The sequence below is a fragment of the Solanum pennellii genome, chromosome 1 (genome assembly GCF_001406875.1).
Source record: "Solanum pennellii chromosome 1, SPENNV200".
Classification (NCBI taxonomy): domain Eukaryota; kingdom Viridiplantae; phylum Streptophyta; class Magnoliopsida; order Solanales; family Solanaceae; genus Solanum; species Solanum pennellii.
The window spans coordinates 92,809,230-92,822,824 of NC_028637.1; the positions used below are offsets into that span (position 1 = coordinate 92,809,230).

The window sequence follows — 13,595 nt, forward strand, 5'->3', positions numbered from 1 at the left end:
ACCCCCCCACCACCCCAAAATAATAATAATTTTGATTTTAAAAAATATTTTCAATGTCATAAATTATTTTTTACTTAAGTAAAAATAAAAGATGTCTCTCAAAAACAAATTTCATTAATAAATCAAACACTAAAAATCATTTTCGGAAAATATTTTCTACTCACCAACCAAACATGAGAAAATAAGTCCAAAATCTACTTGTTTTCCAGGAAAACATTTTCCTCCATACCAAACACACCCTTAGTATAATTTTTTTTGATACTTCTTCGGAAAATAACATTTTTATATTAAATAATAATAAATCCAAATTATTTAATATTAAACCTTAGTAAGGCTTACATTAAAATAATTAATATTTTTTACCTTATGCAGAAATATCTGAATTTTGACTTTCATAAGGCTTAATTTTTAGTAAAAGAATATCTGAAGTGAAATTATTAACTCACTATTTCAATCAAATTGTTGAAATTTGACTTAGGTAATCAAGCATTTAATATATAGAAGCCACCGACTTTCTACTCAAATAAGCGGCCATTATATATATCTACTTTCTTCGTGGAGTAGCAATTCCATCATTTATGAAAATTCCTCCGCGAAATTTCACTATCCGAATTCCATAAAAAGTCCTAATATGGGACCACTAGCCCATGATAGGGTAGAGATATTGGCCCATGTAAAGGCCCAAATTTAAATATTAGTTCAACACAAAACATAAGATATCAAATCATCTTTTATTCAAATAAATGATGGGAATCATTATTTATTCACTTTCTATATGGAATAGTAGTCCCACCATTTATGAAAATTCCTACTCGAAATTCCACTATCCAAAATTCAGAAAGTTCTAATTTGGGACCACTAGACCCAGGATAGGATAAAATTTGGCCCATGTAGTGAACAGGCCCAAATTCAATTACTACTTCACCACGAATCATTACAAAACATCATCATGAGTAGTAATGGAATATGCACCAGCTTTAAAAAGGCTCAAGTCATCCATCAGGACAAACTTAAATTTGTTCGCATAGTTCCCTTACATAATTTAACTAGGAGTTATATTAATTAAACACTTTTATCGTTCAAAATATATACCTATTATATATTTTTTGGTCATATGGTATTATGTTTGTAATACACATCCTAAAAGGTGAGTGAAGCCAAATGTTTTTTTACCGATAAATTAAAATTAGACATGTCAACATTATAAAAATCACAATTTATGTTAAAAAGAAATTAATTCTACACCTGCTTGCTTTCTTTCTTTTTTCTCAATTAATCACACTCATTCACCTTCACCATCATCCTCGACACACCCATCTACTACTGCATTCTTTTTTTTTTCTAGCATGATCCCTTCATCATCATTATCGTCGTTTTCTTCATCGGAAAAATATTATTAAAGAAATACAATCAAATTGAGTCAAAAATAACTTCAAGATAAAGCGTTTAAGTGAAATATAGGGACAACTTTATGTTGCTACCGTAGGTAAGCCTTTAAAAAATAATAAATAGAGTATACTTTTTATTAACGAACAAATAGGCAGATGGAATCAAATTTAAATAGTTGAAAATGATTCGTGATATACTTGAAATTTGATTAAATCAAAACGAATTAGATTAAAATGGGTTAAATAATAATTATAAACTCAATTTACTCAAGTTTGATTTATTTTTTACCCTATAACACATACCTCATTAAAGAACCTAATTACTTGAATTAGTACTTTTTATTGTTCCTGATTTGATTTCTTCTTCTATGTAGTATTACATCTGCCATACCCAAACCTGTGAAATACATATTGCTAATTATATGCAAAAATCTTCTTGTCTATATGTTAAATTATTGAGATTAATTAAGTTAAATTGGACGGGTCAAGACCCAATCCATTTTTCAGCCTATTTGAGCCCAACACATTTGAGCCCAAAGTAAATTTGAGCGCGTCAAGACCCAAGCCGACTTCTATTTCAATCCATTTTAATATTTCAATTCAACCCAGCCATTTGCCACTACTATCTTCTAATTAAATTAACATAAAAATATCAAAGTAACACGAGAACACATAATTAAATTGAAGCGAATAAAACACGCTTCAGTTTTAATATATAGTTAATGTTATATATAATATCATGTATTACAGAAGTGGATTACCAATCCACCTAAAAGTATCATGTATTAACCAATCCACTTAATATATATCTTGTATCGAAAAAGGATTATTATCAAAGATAACTTAAGTTAGACTTTTGGTTGGATAAGTATAACAGTAAGGAGGAAGTCAGGAAGAAAATGAAATGTTTTGTACTATTAAGTATTATCCAATGATAGAGCTATTCTTATTTCACATTTATTAAGATTTAAATTATCTATCCTAATAGTATTATTTCTATTATATATTACTCTATTAGGTCACCAAGTTTTCCAATACATAAACATAAACGTAGACAAGAAGAAAACCACTTCATAGAGACGTGTGTGATGACACGGATAATACCCTTTGACCAAACTTTTCTTCTGCTTTACAGTGTGGTTATGCTGCTGATTTTGCATATGCCCATTTTTTTATCAACGGATTTCAAAATTTGAAAAAATAAACACGTTTCGACATTTATATATATATAAAATAATTTTAATTATATATAAAAAAATTATTTTTCGTCTAAAGAAATTTGAATGAATTCTTTGACTACAAGTTAGCTCCTTCCCTTCTCTAAGGTAAACGAACAATCGATTACTATTATATAGGTATGTCATCACTATAAATTTGTAATTCCTCATAACAAGTACTTGTATTTATTACTACTACTCCCTTCGTTCACTTATATTTGTAATATTGGGCTTTTCAAAAGTCAATTTGATCAATTTTTAAAATTAAATTAGATTATATTAATTCAATATTTTCAACAAGAAATTTAGATATTCAAAGATTATACGAAAAGTACTATAAATTACAATTTTTTGTTTATATTAATATGATGAAAAAATACATCTTTAAAATGTTTGTCAAAGTTCCCATAATTGACTTGAAAAAATAAAAACCATGACAATTAAGCATGAACGAAGAGAGTATAATACTATTTTTTTTTAAAAATTACTATTATACAAGAAAATCATAGTTAGAAGCTCGAAAATAGAACGACTTAAAACTCGGTCCACAGCTATCGAGTGATATAGTGTAGTTGATACCACTCAACTTTACTGTTTGGTGGTTAGTATTATTATACTAAATAATTAGAAGTTCGAAATTTTAGAGCGTAAGAAAATATTATAATAAAAATGTTATCAATATGTTTTTTTTTTCTTTCTTTAAATAGTTCGATATTCAAAATTTACTCATTATAATATTCATTATTCAAACACAAAAACACTGAAACGAGTATAGTTTTTTTTTTTTTTTTTGATCTTGTTAATGACGTAAAATGCAGCTGCAAGGCAACATACCAAGTGCAAAAACTACTTGTCAACTCAGCACATGTTCATATATGAATAAACCAAATTATTGATTAAAACCAAATCAAATCAATCCCCCTTTTACTTTCCCAAAAGAAAAAAAAAGTCCCTATTATTGTTGTTGTTTGATATGGTACTCTTAGTTGGAAAAATTAGCCACTTTCTGAAAAACATGGAGAATCATCATCATCATCATCATAATCACAATTCAGAAGCCTTATTAGCTTCTTCTTTGCAAGGTTTTCGATCCGAAATATCGAAAATCTTGAACAAAATTTTGCCAATTTCAGAACCAGAGACAGAAATGGAATTTCAGTTTTTGTCCCTGGTTTGGATTCAGAAATGTGTTGATGTAATTCCATTGATTAATAGGGCTTTTGCAAAGCTTGTGGTTGAAATAGACCATCCAATGAACAAATGGGGAAAATCACAAATTGAGGAGTATTTGGATTATAGCTTGAATTTGTTAGAGCTTTTGAATTCTGTAACTTCTGGTGTTTCTCATTTGAGTCATGCTAAGCTTTGCATCTCTCATGGATTGAGCTTAATTGGAAAAAATTCTGATCCATTGGTGGTTTTAGAACATTTAAATGAGATTCAGCCTTATGATTTTGGCAAGGAATTGAAAGTTGAAAGGAAGATGATACCTGAGAATGAAGAAAGTCCTTGCACTGGAAAAGATTTGATCGTTCGTCGATCTTTGTGGATCCTGATGAGCGTTTCTTCGTGGATTATCGGGGTTTTGTTATCTGGAATATGCAGTAATGATAAACCCTATATGGAATTGAGAAAATCAGCTGGATTGTTTGATGATTCTCTGATCAGAGGCTGGGATACTATACTAGCAAGTGAAATTGCAGAAAGCTGCGGTGTTTCGAAAGAGGTGAAGGAGATAAATGAAGTGATAACTGGTTTGAAGGAAGCAGTGGCTAATGGTAATGTTGATGAATTTGCGATTGAATTGAAGAGAAGATTGAAGGATTTAGAAGAATTGATGCAGAAAATTGGGAAGAAAACAAATGATCTGTTCTCAGAAGTTTTGGCTGAACGAGGTAAATTCCTCGATAGCCTGAAGCACACTAGAAAGTAGAAATAGCAAGTGAATTCTTTTTGTAAATTTGGACATGTATAAACAGGTTGTGAAAAGATTTATCACTGTTGAAAGTATTGAAAGTTGTATGCATACACTTTGATGTTTGGTGTTATATTATATCTGATATTCGAAAACCACTGACCTGACTAAAGGATTCAGATTCAGATTCAGATTCATAATCAGTAAAAATGGAGAGCTGAACTCATCTAATCTCCATCTTAAAATACACTGTCCAGAGATATTGTTCAAAATCAAAATTAAACCAGCATCTTTATCTTACTTAAGCCATCTAAGTCCCTGACAAAATCACTGGTCTAAATGAACCTGTTTTAAACATGAAAACTGGTTCAATATCATTTAACCTGACATGTGCCTAACAAGTTACAAAGGAGGGGGGATGAGTCCCGAAAGACAATAGTCACTTTGAGCCAACTTGATTCTCTGAATTGCTTGAAGGAGATTCCTGCTCTGTTCTCTTTCTCTTTCGACAAATAGTTGGAAGCCTAAGTAACACAGTATGCAAAGGACAGTCAGAAATCAATTGCACATAAAGAAAGTTTATATTAATGCCAAGAATTTTGCTAAAATGATGGAGCTTTTAGGTGTGACAGCACACATGACATATTTAGCCAGCAAAACATGTACATATGAAGCAAGAAAAGTAACTCCAAGAAGAGAATAATAATAATACCCCAATTGCAAAGTTGTGTTGGAATCTTCATCATCTACTCCATCTTCACATGCAGTGTCGGAATCCAGACTCTCCTTACTCTCTTTTAGAATTGAATACTTCTTTTCCAATGGGCGATCATATTCAAGAAAAGGTGGCGGTAAACTAGCACTTAAAGGAAATAACCCTCGGAGCTCTTCTACCTGTAGCTCATGAGATGGCAAAAGCAATTGTGTCAGAAAGGAACCGCCCTGAAACATAAAAAAGGGGAGTTATTGGCTGTAAAGGATAGAAACAAAAAAGAAGGCGTCTCTTGCCTGTCTACGTAAGGTCTCACACTCCAGCGCAGACCTCTCCTCCTTGATAGGGATCACCCAAGAAGAAAAGACAGCAAAACATGAGTCAAGAAAGCTCAGACTGTACTTCTAATCTTTCTTTCATTGGCGAAAAAAGTTTAGTCAGTATATATACATTATACATTTTAACTGTATGATGTAGTTTACCTGTTTCCTAGAATACTCTAGTTGCTGTATCAGCAATTCCTCCTACAATGTAGAATACTATAGTTCAGATTTCCAAAATTCAACAAATAGACACATTCCAGAAAAACCAGGGAGGGGGGGAATACATTTTGGTAAAAAGCTCTCTACATCTTACGGCACTAACAAGTGAATAATGAAAGGAAACTTCAGACCTTTCTCTCCTTTATGGCTAATAGTCCTTCATTTAGTTGATGTTCAAGAAGCCGTAGCTCATTCAAACCCATACCATTAAGGTCCTTGCCTAACAACCGCCTGAAATAAGAGTCAACCACATATATGAATTTAAACCATGTTCAAGTTGCAAATATCCTTGAATAATGATTCACATAATTAACAGAGCCATACTGTTGTTTAATCTTGAGCTTTGCGAGTTCGTCTTTGAGACTGTCCACCTCTTTTTGTTCCTGCTTCAGCACATGTGTCTGCTGCTGCGACTGTGGCTGCTCGTTGTCCTTGTTCAAGGAAAAAACAACAGAGAAATTCAGGAACCCCTACTGGGAGGCCCATAGACACAGATGCGGGACTGTTTTAGACGCGATTAAGTATTCAGACACACCCCAACCCTCCAAAACATGGTAGAAACAAATACATGCATCTACTTGAGCATGTCAGTGTGTATAATACACAAGATAGTAAAACTTTCAAGTGCAAAAACAATCATTTTTATCAAAAAAAAATCACTCCATACAGATCAGACATCAAGATAAATTTATATCCTGGACAAAATGAGTTACCACACGTGCCACCTGTTGAATGATGCAAAAACTGCAGACATTTGAAATCATTTAGCAAGCTACATCTCTCAATATATTAATCTGAATGAAGCTTTTCTAAGAAATTTGATCTTTTCAAGAAGAGAGGAAGGCTGTGGTGAGAATGTTGGACAACTCATCAAATCATTTGTAATTCATTGTCACTGTGAATACAGAAAATTCAAGTGATTACACATTTTCTCCTTTCTATCTGCAGCAAAGACTACCTGGGTTCAAACAAATGCAATACACTTGTCATTGAATACTCTAAATGATGGTAAGACGTCGCTCAAAAGGAAAAAGAAAAAAAAAACAATCCAATTACGATCAGTTATGACAAATAATTGACAATGAAAAGTGTTCCAGACTGAAGATGGATATTCGAATTTTTAACTCCTTTACCTACTTTAAGTTTTCCTTAATTGCATCTTGTCCTTCAATAGAGAGAAATTTCCATATATGTATCATATAGAAATGAAAGCCAGACAGCTGAAGTTCATATGTTGTGAGTTCTTCAAGGAAAACATGCTGAACTACCTGATTCCCAGTAACCATTTCATACATTTCCATTAAAAGCAAAAAGTAGAAAACACAAGTGTCATACTTTCTAGGTAGTGATTTGTAATGTGTTTATATTTTTATCAGAAAGGTGGAACTTGATGTATTCCAGCAGAATTAACAGCTGATCCAACCAATATATTTGATGAGTTACGAAATAGACTTCTTATCTCATTAATAACGCAGTCACCAGAAAGAAACCAAAACAATGTCTGCGGACATCTTTCCAATTTAGAACAAGAAATCTTCATATTACTCTGAGAGACAACTAACCGAGAAGATATGGGACATGCTATTGTCCACTAATTGACCTGAGAGGAATTCACATAGTATTGAGTATCAACAGCGGTCGGGAAAAGTTTTAGAGTGCAGTTTCATTCTTTGAGCACTGGGAGAAAGGAGGCAGAAAACCTCCTGGATAATTATTAATGAAGTGAAGAAAAATAAGAGATTATAACATCAAAAGTCCTACCAAGGATACCCATGTTCCTCTGAACACAAAGAAAGATAAACCATTGAGGAAAATACAGAAAATTATGTAGCCTTAGAATATGAACAAAAAATCTGAAAAACCCTTGTACTTGGAGTAATGTTTCTTCATACAAAAATGCAACCAAAATGTGCTTTTTTAAAGCATTTTTCTACTAGAGGATGCAGAAAAGCCAGTCACCTTTGTCTCCCCCCAGAAAAGAACTCTCAGATATAATACGATTGGCTATAGTTCTTGTTAATGCTTATATAAGAAGAAATACACCTCTGTGGATAAAATTAAGAGCAACAGAATTCAATATATTCATTATAAGAACAGTGCATTATTATACATATTTGTTATAGCAAGTCATAATCATACTAAACAAGTGAAGATCTTCTACCTCTGACTTCTTTTCTACGGCAGAAGTATCTGTCGAGGCTACACATTTGTTGTATCTCGAAAGCGTCTGTTTCATGCTGCATTTTAACAAAAATTAGCGCACCAAATTACAGATAAGTAACCACAATTAATCAAAGTAATATCTTCTGTAATAAAGTAAAGCTTTAATAACTGTCTGGCCCCTTCCCGTGGGTTCATTCGTTTGAAGTGTTACATGTACCCAAGAAAATCACAAAAGTCGCATATTTCAACTTCTCGCCAGCCCATAAAAATCCAAAAAATAAAAGCACAAAACACTTATACAACCGAGCTACTATTTCAAAAATAATTGGGACAACTAGTTTGATGTTCAATGTGTACAGAGCGCATATAGCATCTTATACTCAGGCAAGGAACAGATAAGAAGGAAAAGTCTCTGGCTCTCTGAGGTGCGAATATCTCTTTCCATCTAGACGGTGTATAAGCAACGCAACTGAGACTATTCAATGTTCCTGCTATTTACTTACTGACAAACCAGGCATTAATAAATGCATTTCTGGCCTAATATGCCTCGTTTCCTATAATAATCCATTATGCATGTGAAAACTAAAATTCAATGCCTTGGATCTCTTTCCCTGAAGGAAAGTACACCATATGTTAGTCCTAAGATTTACTACAATCAACTCTTCCTATTGAGAGTTGCAAACAATAGCCAGTTCCAAACCAGATAAAGAAAGATGGTAATGTGGTTGAAAGTCAACGTATAAATAGTTTGCCCTCAATAAATGCTCTATACAACTTATAATAATTACTATAGCCAACCAGTTTGGGGGTTAGGTCCACTTGATCAACTGTGTTACAATCACAATCACAATCACATAAAAATCGATAATCCCAGAGTCTAATAAAACAACATCAAAGCTAAATTTCAGGATGACTTTCTTTCCCTTTTCTTTGGTATAAAAGCATCTTCTTGAAGCCCCGAAATGTTACATTTGACATAAAATGTATGGAAAGGAGAGGGGCCAATTAATCAGAAGAAAGTATGAAACATTAAAGTAGATAAGAAACTGCCAGTTCATTATTCTAGTTCAATTGCCTTACAAAAAAAATCAAATAGAGAAATGGTAAAAGATAACATCATCTGAAATCTGTAATTAGAGAGAAAGCTTTATTAGATTTCTTCCTAGGATACACGGATATGACCTGTTAACAACAATATTGAGGAATTGATCAACTACCTCATAAGTAATTAAAAGAAAAACAGAGTATGCAAAATTGCATGTCCCTACGTATATGATAATCTTGTCTTATCCTGAGCAGCATTGCACTCAAGACGATCATAAACCAAACAACAACTCAGGAATGGGAAGACGGATGAAGAAGTTTATCAAGTGATTGGAGTAATAAAAAGTATTATCAGCATTTTTACAAAGATAAATTTTTTTATAACCGTGTCCGGGGAAGGCGGTATTTGGTAACTCTATCAATCAAGGCTAGGACAAATGGAAAGAAATCACCTAGTGTTGTTTTATCTCTGTTGGATTTGAACCTAAGACTCTCATATGCTCAACCCACTTCACTTACCACCTGGCCACACCCTTGGGTGCTACAAGAAACAATTTTACTGCAGCAGAATTGGAAATTTTGCAACAGATACACAATGGGGAATACTTCACCAACCAAAAATCAAATATGTAAAACTAAAAATACTTGAATATATATCAAAACAACTTAAAACTTAGACATCCCTTACAAAATCCAATCTTTTTTCTCAATGGAAGCATGCATACACACAAAAATAAAAACCCATCTTTCTAGTACAGTATTCTACAGAATAACATAAATCTGGACTGTAACCCAACAGAATCGAGAACTAATTGCTACAATGATACAAACAAGAAAAGTTACATCCACATGCAAACTATAAACAGATCCCTAAAATCAAATCTAATTAGATACATGCAACAACCAAAAATCCCCAAATTGAAATTTATAAAAGAGGTCAAAAACATACCTAGTACTTGAAAACTCAAAAAGCTTTCCAGTACTTGAGAAAATAATAACAGCAACTTCAGAATCACAAAGAACAGAAAGCTCCCCGGCTTTCTTCAACAAGCCAGCACGCCTCTTAGAAAATGTTACTTGTCTATTATTTAGATTCTCAATCAATTTTATGTCAATTTTTCCTCTACCCATCTTCTCTTTTCCCTAAAATTATATGAAAAAAACACCAAAAGACAAGTCTTTGATGAATTTTTTCCCTTCCCCTCTTTGATTTCCTCCTTCTGTATCTGTTTTTTTGGGGGATTTATTTTTGGGAAGAAGAAGAAGAAATTAGGAAGAGGGGTTTTTGGTTATGCTAAAAGAAGAGGAAAAAGAAAAATTGCTATATAGAGAAAGAGAAGATAGAGAGACGTGAAGTCCCCAAATGGCGAAACTCTGGAAACGGCAAATTTGCATGGCCAATTCTATGCATGACTCTCTTTCTCTCTCCTCTTTTCTCTCTCTTCTTCCTACATTTGGCTCTATTTTCTCGGCCTCCAAACTTTCCTTTTTCTCATTTTAAAAAAAAAATTAGGTTTTTTCTAGTAATAGTATAACTCTTACTATTATTTTACTTTATTTTACTTGTACTAAAAATAAATTTTTCTAATGTTTGTCCATTTTAATATATAGGGAAAGTACTATTTTTAATTATTAAGTAATTATTTATCAAATTAATTAAAGTATTAAAATACTACTAATTATAATAATTTACAAAATACAAATTGAACTGGTAAAAAAAATGAATCGAAGTACTTATCATCTCAAAATATCAAGAAAAATTGATTCTGTCCTTAATATTATGAAATTATATATCTAACAAGAACTAAAAGGATTGAAAGATTAAAAAGTAAATAATATTGTAATATATTATAATGTTTACTCATTTGTTTTAGTTTTATTTTTATATTTCCAAAAAAGGAATATTTATTTATTTATTTTCCCAAAAGGGAGTATTAATCAATATGTGAGGTTTGGAAAATATTGTTAGATAGGATCTTAGGAAAGATTTTTTGTGTGGAAAAGAAAAAGGGGAAATATATAAGTTGGTTAACTTACTATTTTTATGGTGTTAGAATTCTACTAATCTCGTAAATCTCTTAATAGAAGTTGTTCAACTGATTTTAAATTATTCCTATATAATCATTTTTATTTTTTTTCCTTTAAAACAAGGGTATTATTTCTTTTGTGTTATTGCAATTTTAATAAGTAATTTTATTTTTTTGGTAATATAAGTAATTTTATTATTATTTTGGAAGTTCTTAATAAAGTTCAAATTATATATATATGTTACATCTTTCATTTTATTCTTTCTATGAATAGAGAAATAAGTGATTTTCATGGTGGTTTTTTTCTTCGGTGTGATATTTCGATTATTTTAAATTTATGTTGTATGAAATTCTATTTAGGCGTAAACATTAGCTATTAAGAAATTTTTTGTATTTAAAAATACAAAACTTTAAATCTCTAATTAAGAGCAGAAGTAACCCGTGATTTTCACAATTATTTTTTCTATTTTTTTTATTTTTGTCACTTTGGTATTTTTTCCATGTGTCAGAATTATATGCAAACTTTAAGAAAAAAAAGTTCACAATTTGAGTGAAATTTTTATATACTTTGACTTGACTAATCCTTATGGTGTTAGAATTCTTCCTTTTTTATTCCGATATTTTTGGTAGTTGTTAAAAAGGGTTTACATAACTTGCTATAATTTATTTTCTTCCATTTTTGGTTTTTCCTATATTTAGATTATTATTTTTGGCATCTCTCTATAATAATATAATATTTTTATATTTATGGAATATGTAATTTTATTATTTCCTAAAAACGTCCGTTTATAATTTTCCAAACATATTTTATTTAGTACGCATTAGAAGATCCATAGAGGAATTAAGTTTGAGTATAATTATAGTTATTTATATTTATCAATTATAATTATTCAATATATTTTAAATCAGAAAAACATGTGTTTTGAAATACCTACAACTAGTATTTACTGTTATCAATATGTGTTGTGGTGTAGTATAGTAATAGTGAGACTGTTTCACCTTTAGCCATAATTTCAGATTCAAGTTCCTGTACGAAGAAAAACCTATTAAAAGCGCCACACTCAAATGACCCCTGCAGTGCATGATTTAAATTTAATAAGAGTTTCAACATAGATTACTAGAAAATCAAAAATCAAAATAAAAAAATTTAGTGCTTCATAACTGCTTACGCTCGTTCATATAAGAAATGCTTATTAAATTATTTGATAATTGTATTTAGTTTTAAAAAATTGGCACATTCTCGTTATATAAATATTACTTGTAGATTAAATAATTGTTACATTGAGAATTAACATGTTATTATATTACGGCAATCAAACAAGCCCTTGAGGCTTGAAGTTATTAAGTTGCGTTATTAAAGTTCTAAAAGTCCCTTTCACACCTAAAAAAAATAGAAAAAAAATCCTAAAGTTTCATTTTTTTATTTGTGAATAAAGTTATTTACTCGGTGTAATAATATATTTTGCTTCGACACGTCTCTTTAAAATTCACAATAAGTAAAAAGGTATTTTCACTAAATTATCATATATTTAATTAATAAGATTTCTTGGTCATATAAAAACCAACTTATTCAAATAAGCATAAATTTGAAGAAAAAGAAAGATTAAAACCTTATTTATTATGAAAAAAATGTTCATTTTACAATAAATATAAAAACTAAAAAGATCATATAATACAAACCAGAGAAAGTAATAATTATGAAGAGTCAAATTGATTTAGAGATTAAATAGTTTTAAGGGAAATTTTATTAAGCTAAGAATATCATTAAAATGCAATTAAAAGTAGTACGAAATTTTAAACGGATTAATTTTCGCCAATACTAGTAACTTAAATCAAACAATTTGAAGGCTAAATTGTTAATTTAATTATGGAATTGATGTGGTAAGCACAAGTCATTTTATTTCTTCCAGGAGAAATAAAAAAGAAATAGCATTTGATTTTTAAACCATTTTTTCGTCCTTTTGGGGTAAATTGGTTTGTCCCTATGCTCTTAATTAATTGTCACTTATTATTTTAAATAATAATTAACTTAATGAGTTTATTATTTTGTTTCTATTAATTCATAGAATTTCATTAAAGAGGTTCTATTTATTTCTTTTAAAAAACATTAACTCATTAAACAAGATGAGAATATCATAAGTAAAAATATTATTATTTTTTATTTGTCAAATGAAAGAGTAATTAAAAACAAAGATAATTATATGCTTATACTATCATGACGATTGATGATCATTACACACCCTTCTTTTAAAAAAAGTGTAACTAATATCATAATACCACCTTCTAATGTACAAAATCAGTCACACATATCTCGAATATTAGTCACACACATTAGTTACAATTTTTAACAAGAGTAAGTGTATAATAAATCGTTAGAATAATTTTAGCGTATAATTAACTTTTCACAAAAAATTAAAAGATAAAATTTATGCATGTTCCTTATTATTTTTTGTGATCAGACTTCTCTTTCTTGTTTTATTTAAGAGTGTCATAAATACTTCTACTTTTTGAATTTTGCTACTATTATTGTCCCTAAAACGTTTCACTTTATATTACGCCTTTCGTAAATGTAATTGAATTTAAAGTT

The 13,595-nt window shown here is 30.4% G+C and overlaps 1 protein-coding gene across 2 annotated transcripts; it reads right to left on the bottom strand.

Annotated features, from left to right (window-relative positions):
* Positions 1-4,684: 4,684 nt before the first annotated feature.
* On the bottom strand, positions 4,685-10,423 carry LOC107011527 (agamous-like MADS-box protein AGL15). Of its 2 annotated transcripts, none has more exons than XM_015211065.2 (8): positions 9,931-10,423; positions 7,936-8,011; positions 6,099-6,205; positions 5,906-6,005; positions 5,715-5,756; positions 5,529-5,570; positions 5,233-5,462; positions 4,685-5,044 (listed from the first exon to the last, which is right to left on the bottom strand). In XM_015211065.2, exons 1-8 carry the CDS (start codon positions 10,110-10,112, stop codon positions 4,960-4,962), a joined length of 864 nt encoding a protein of 287 aa, XP_015066551.1. In that variant the 5' UTR covers positions 10,113-10,423; the 3' UTR covers positions 4,685-4,959. The 2 variants fall into 2 exon arrangements, with proteins under 2 accessions (XP_015066551.1, XP_015066559.1); XM_015211073.2 differs by having other exon boundaries at positions 5,233-5,414; positions 9,931-10,421.
* Between the last annotated feature and the right edge of the window lie 3,172 nt (positions 10,424-13,595).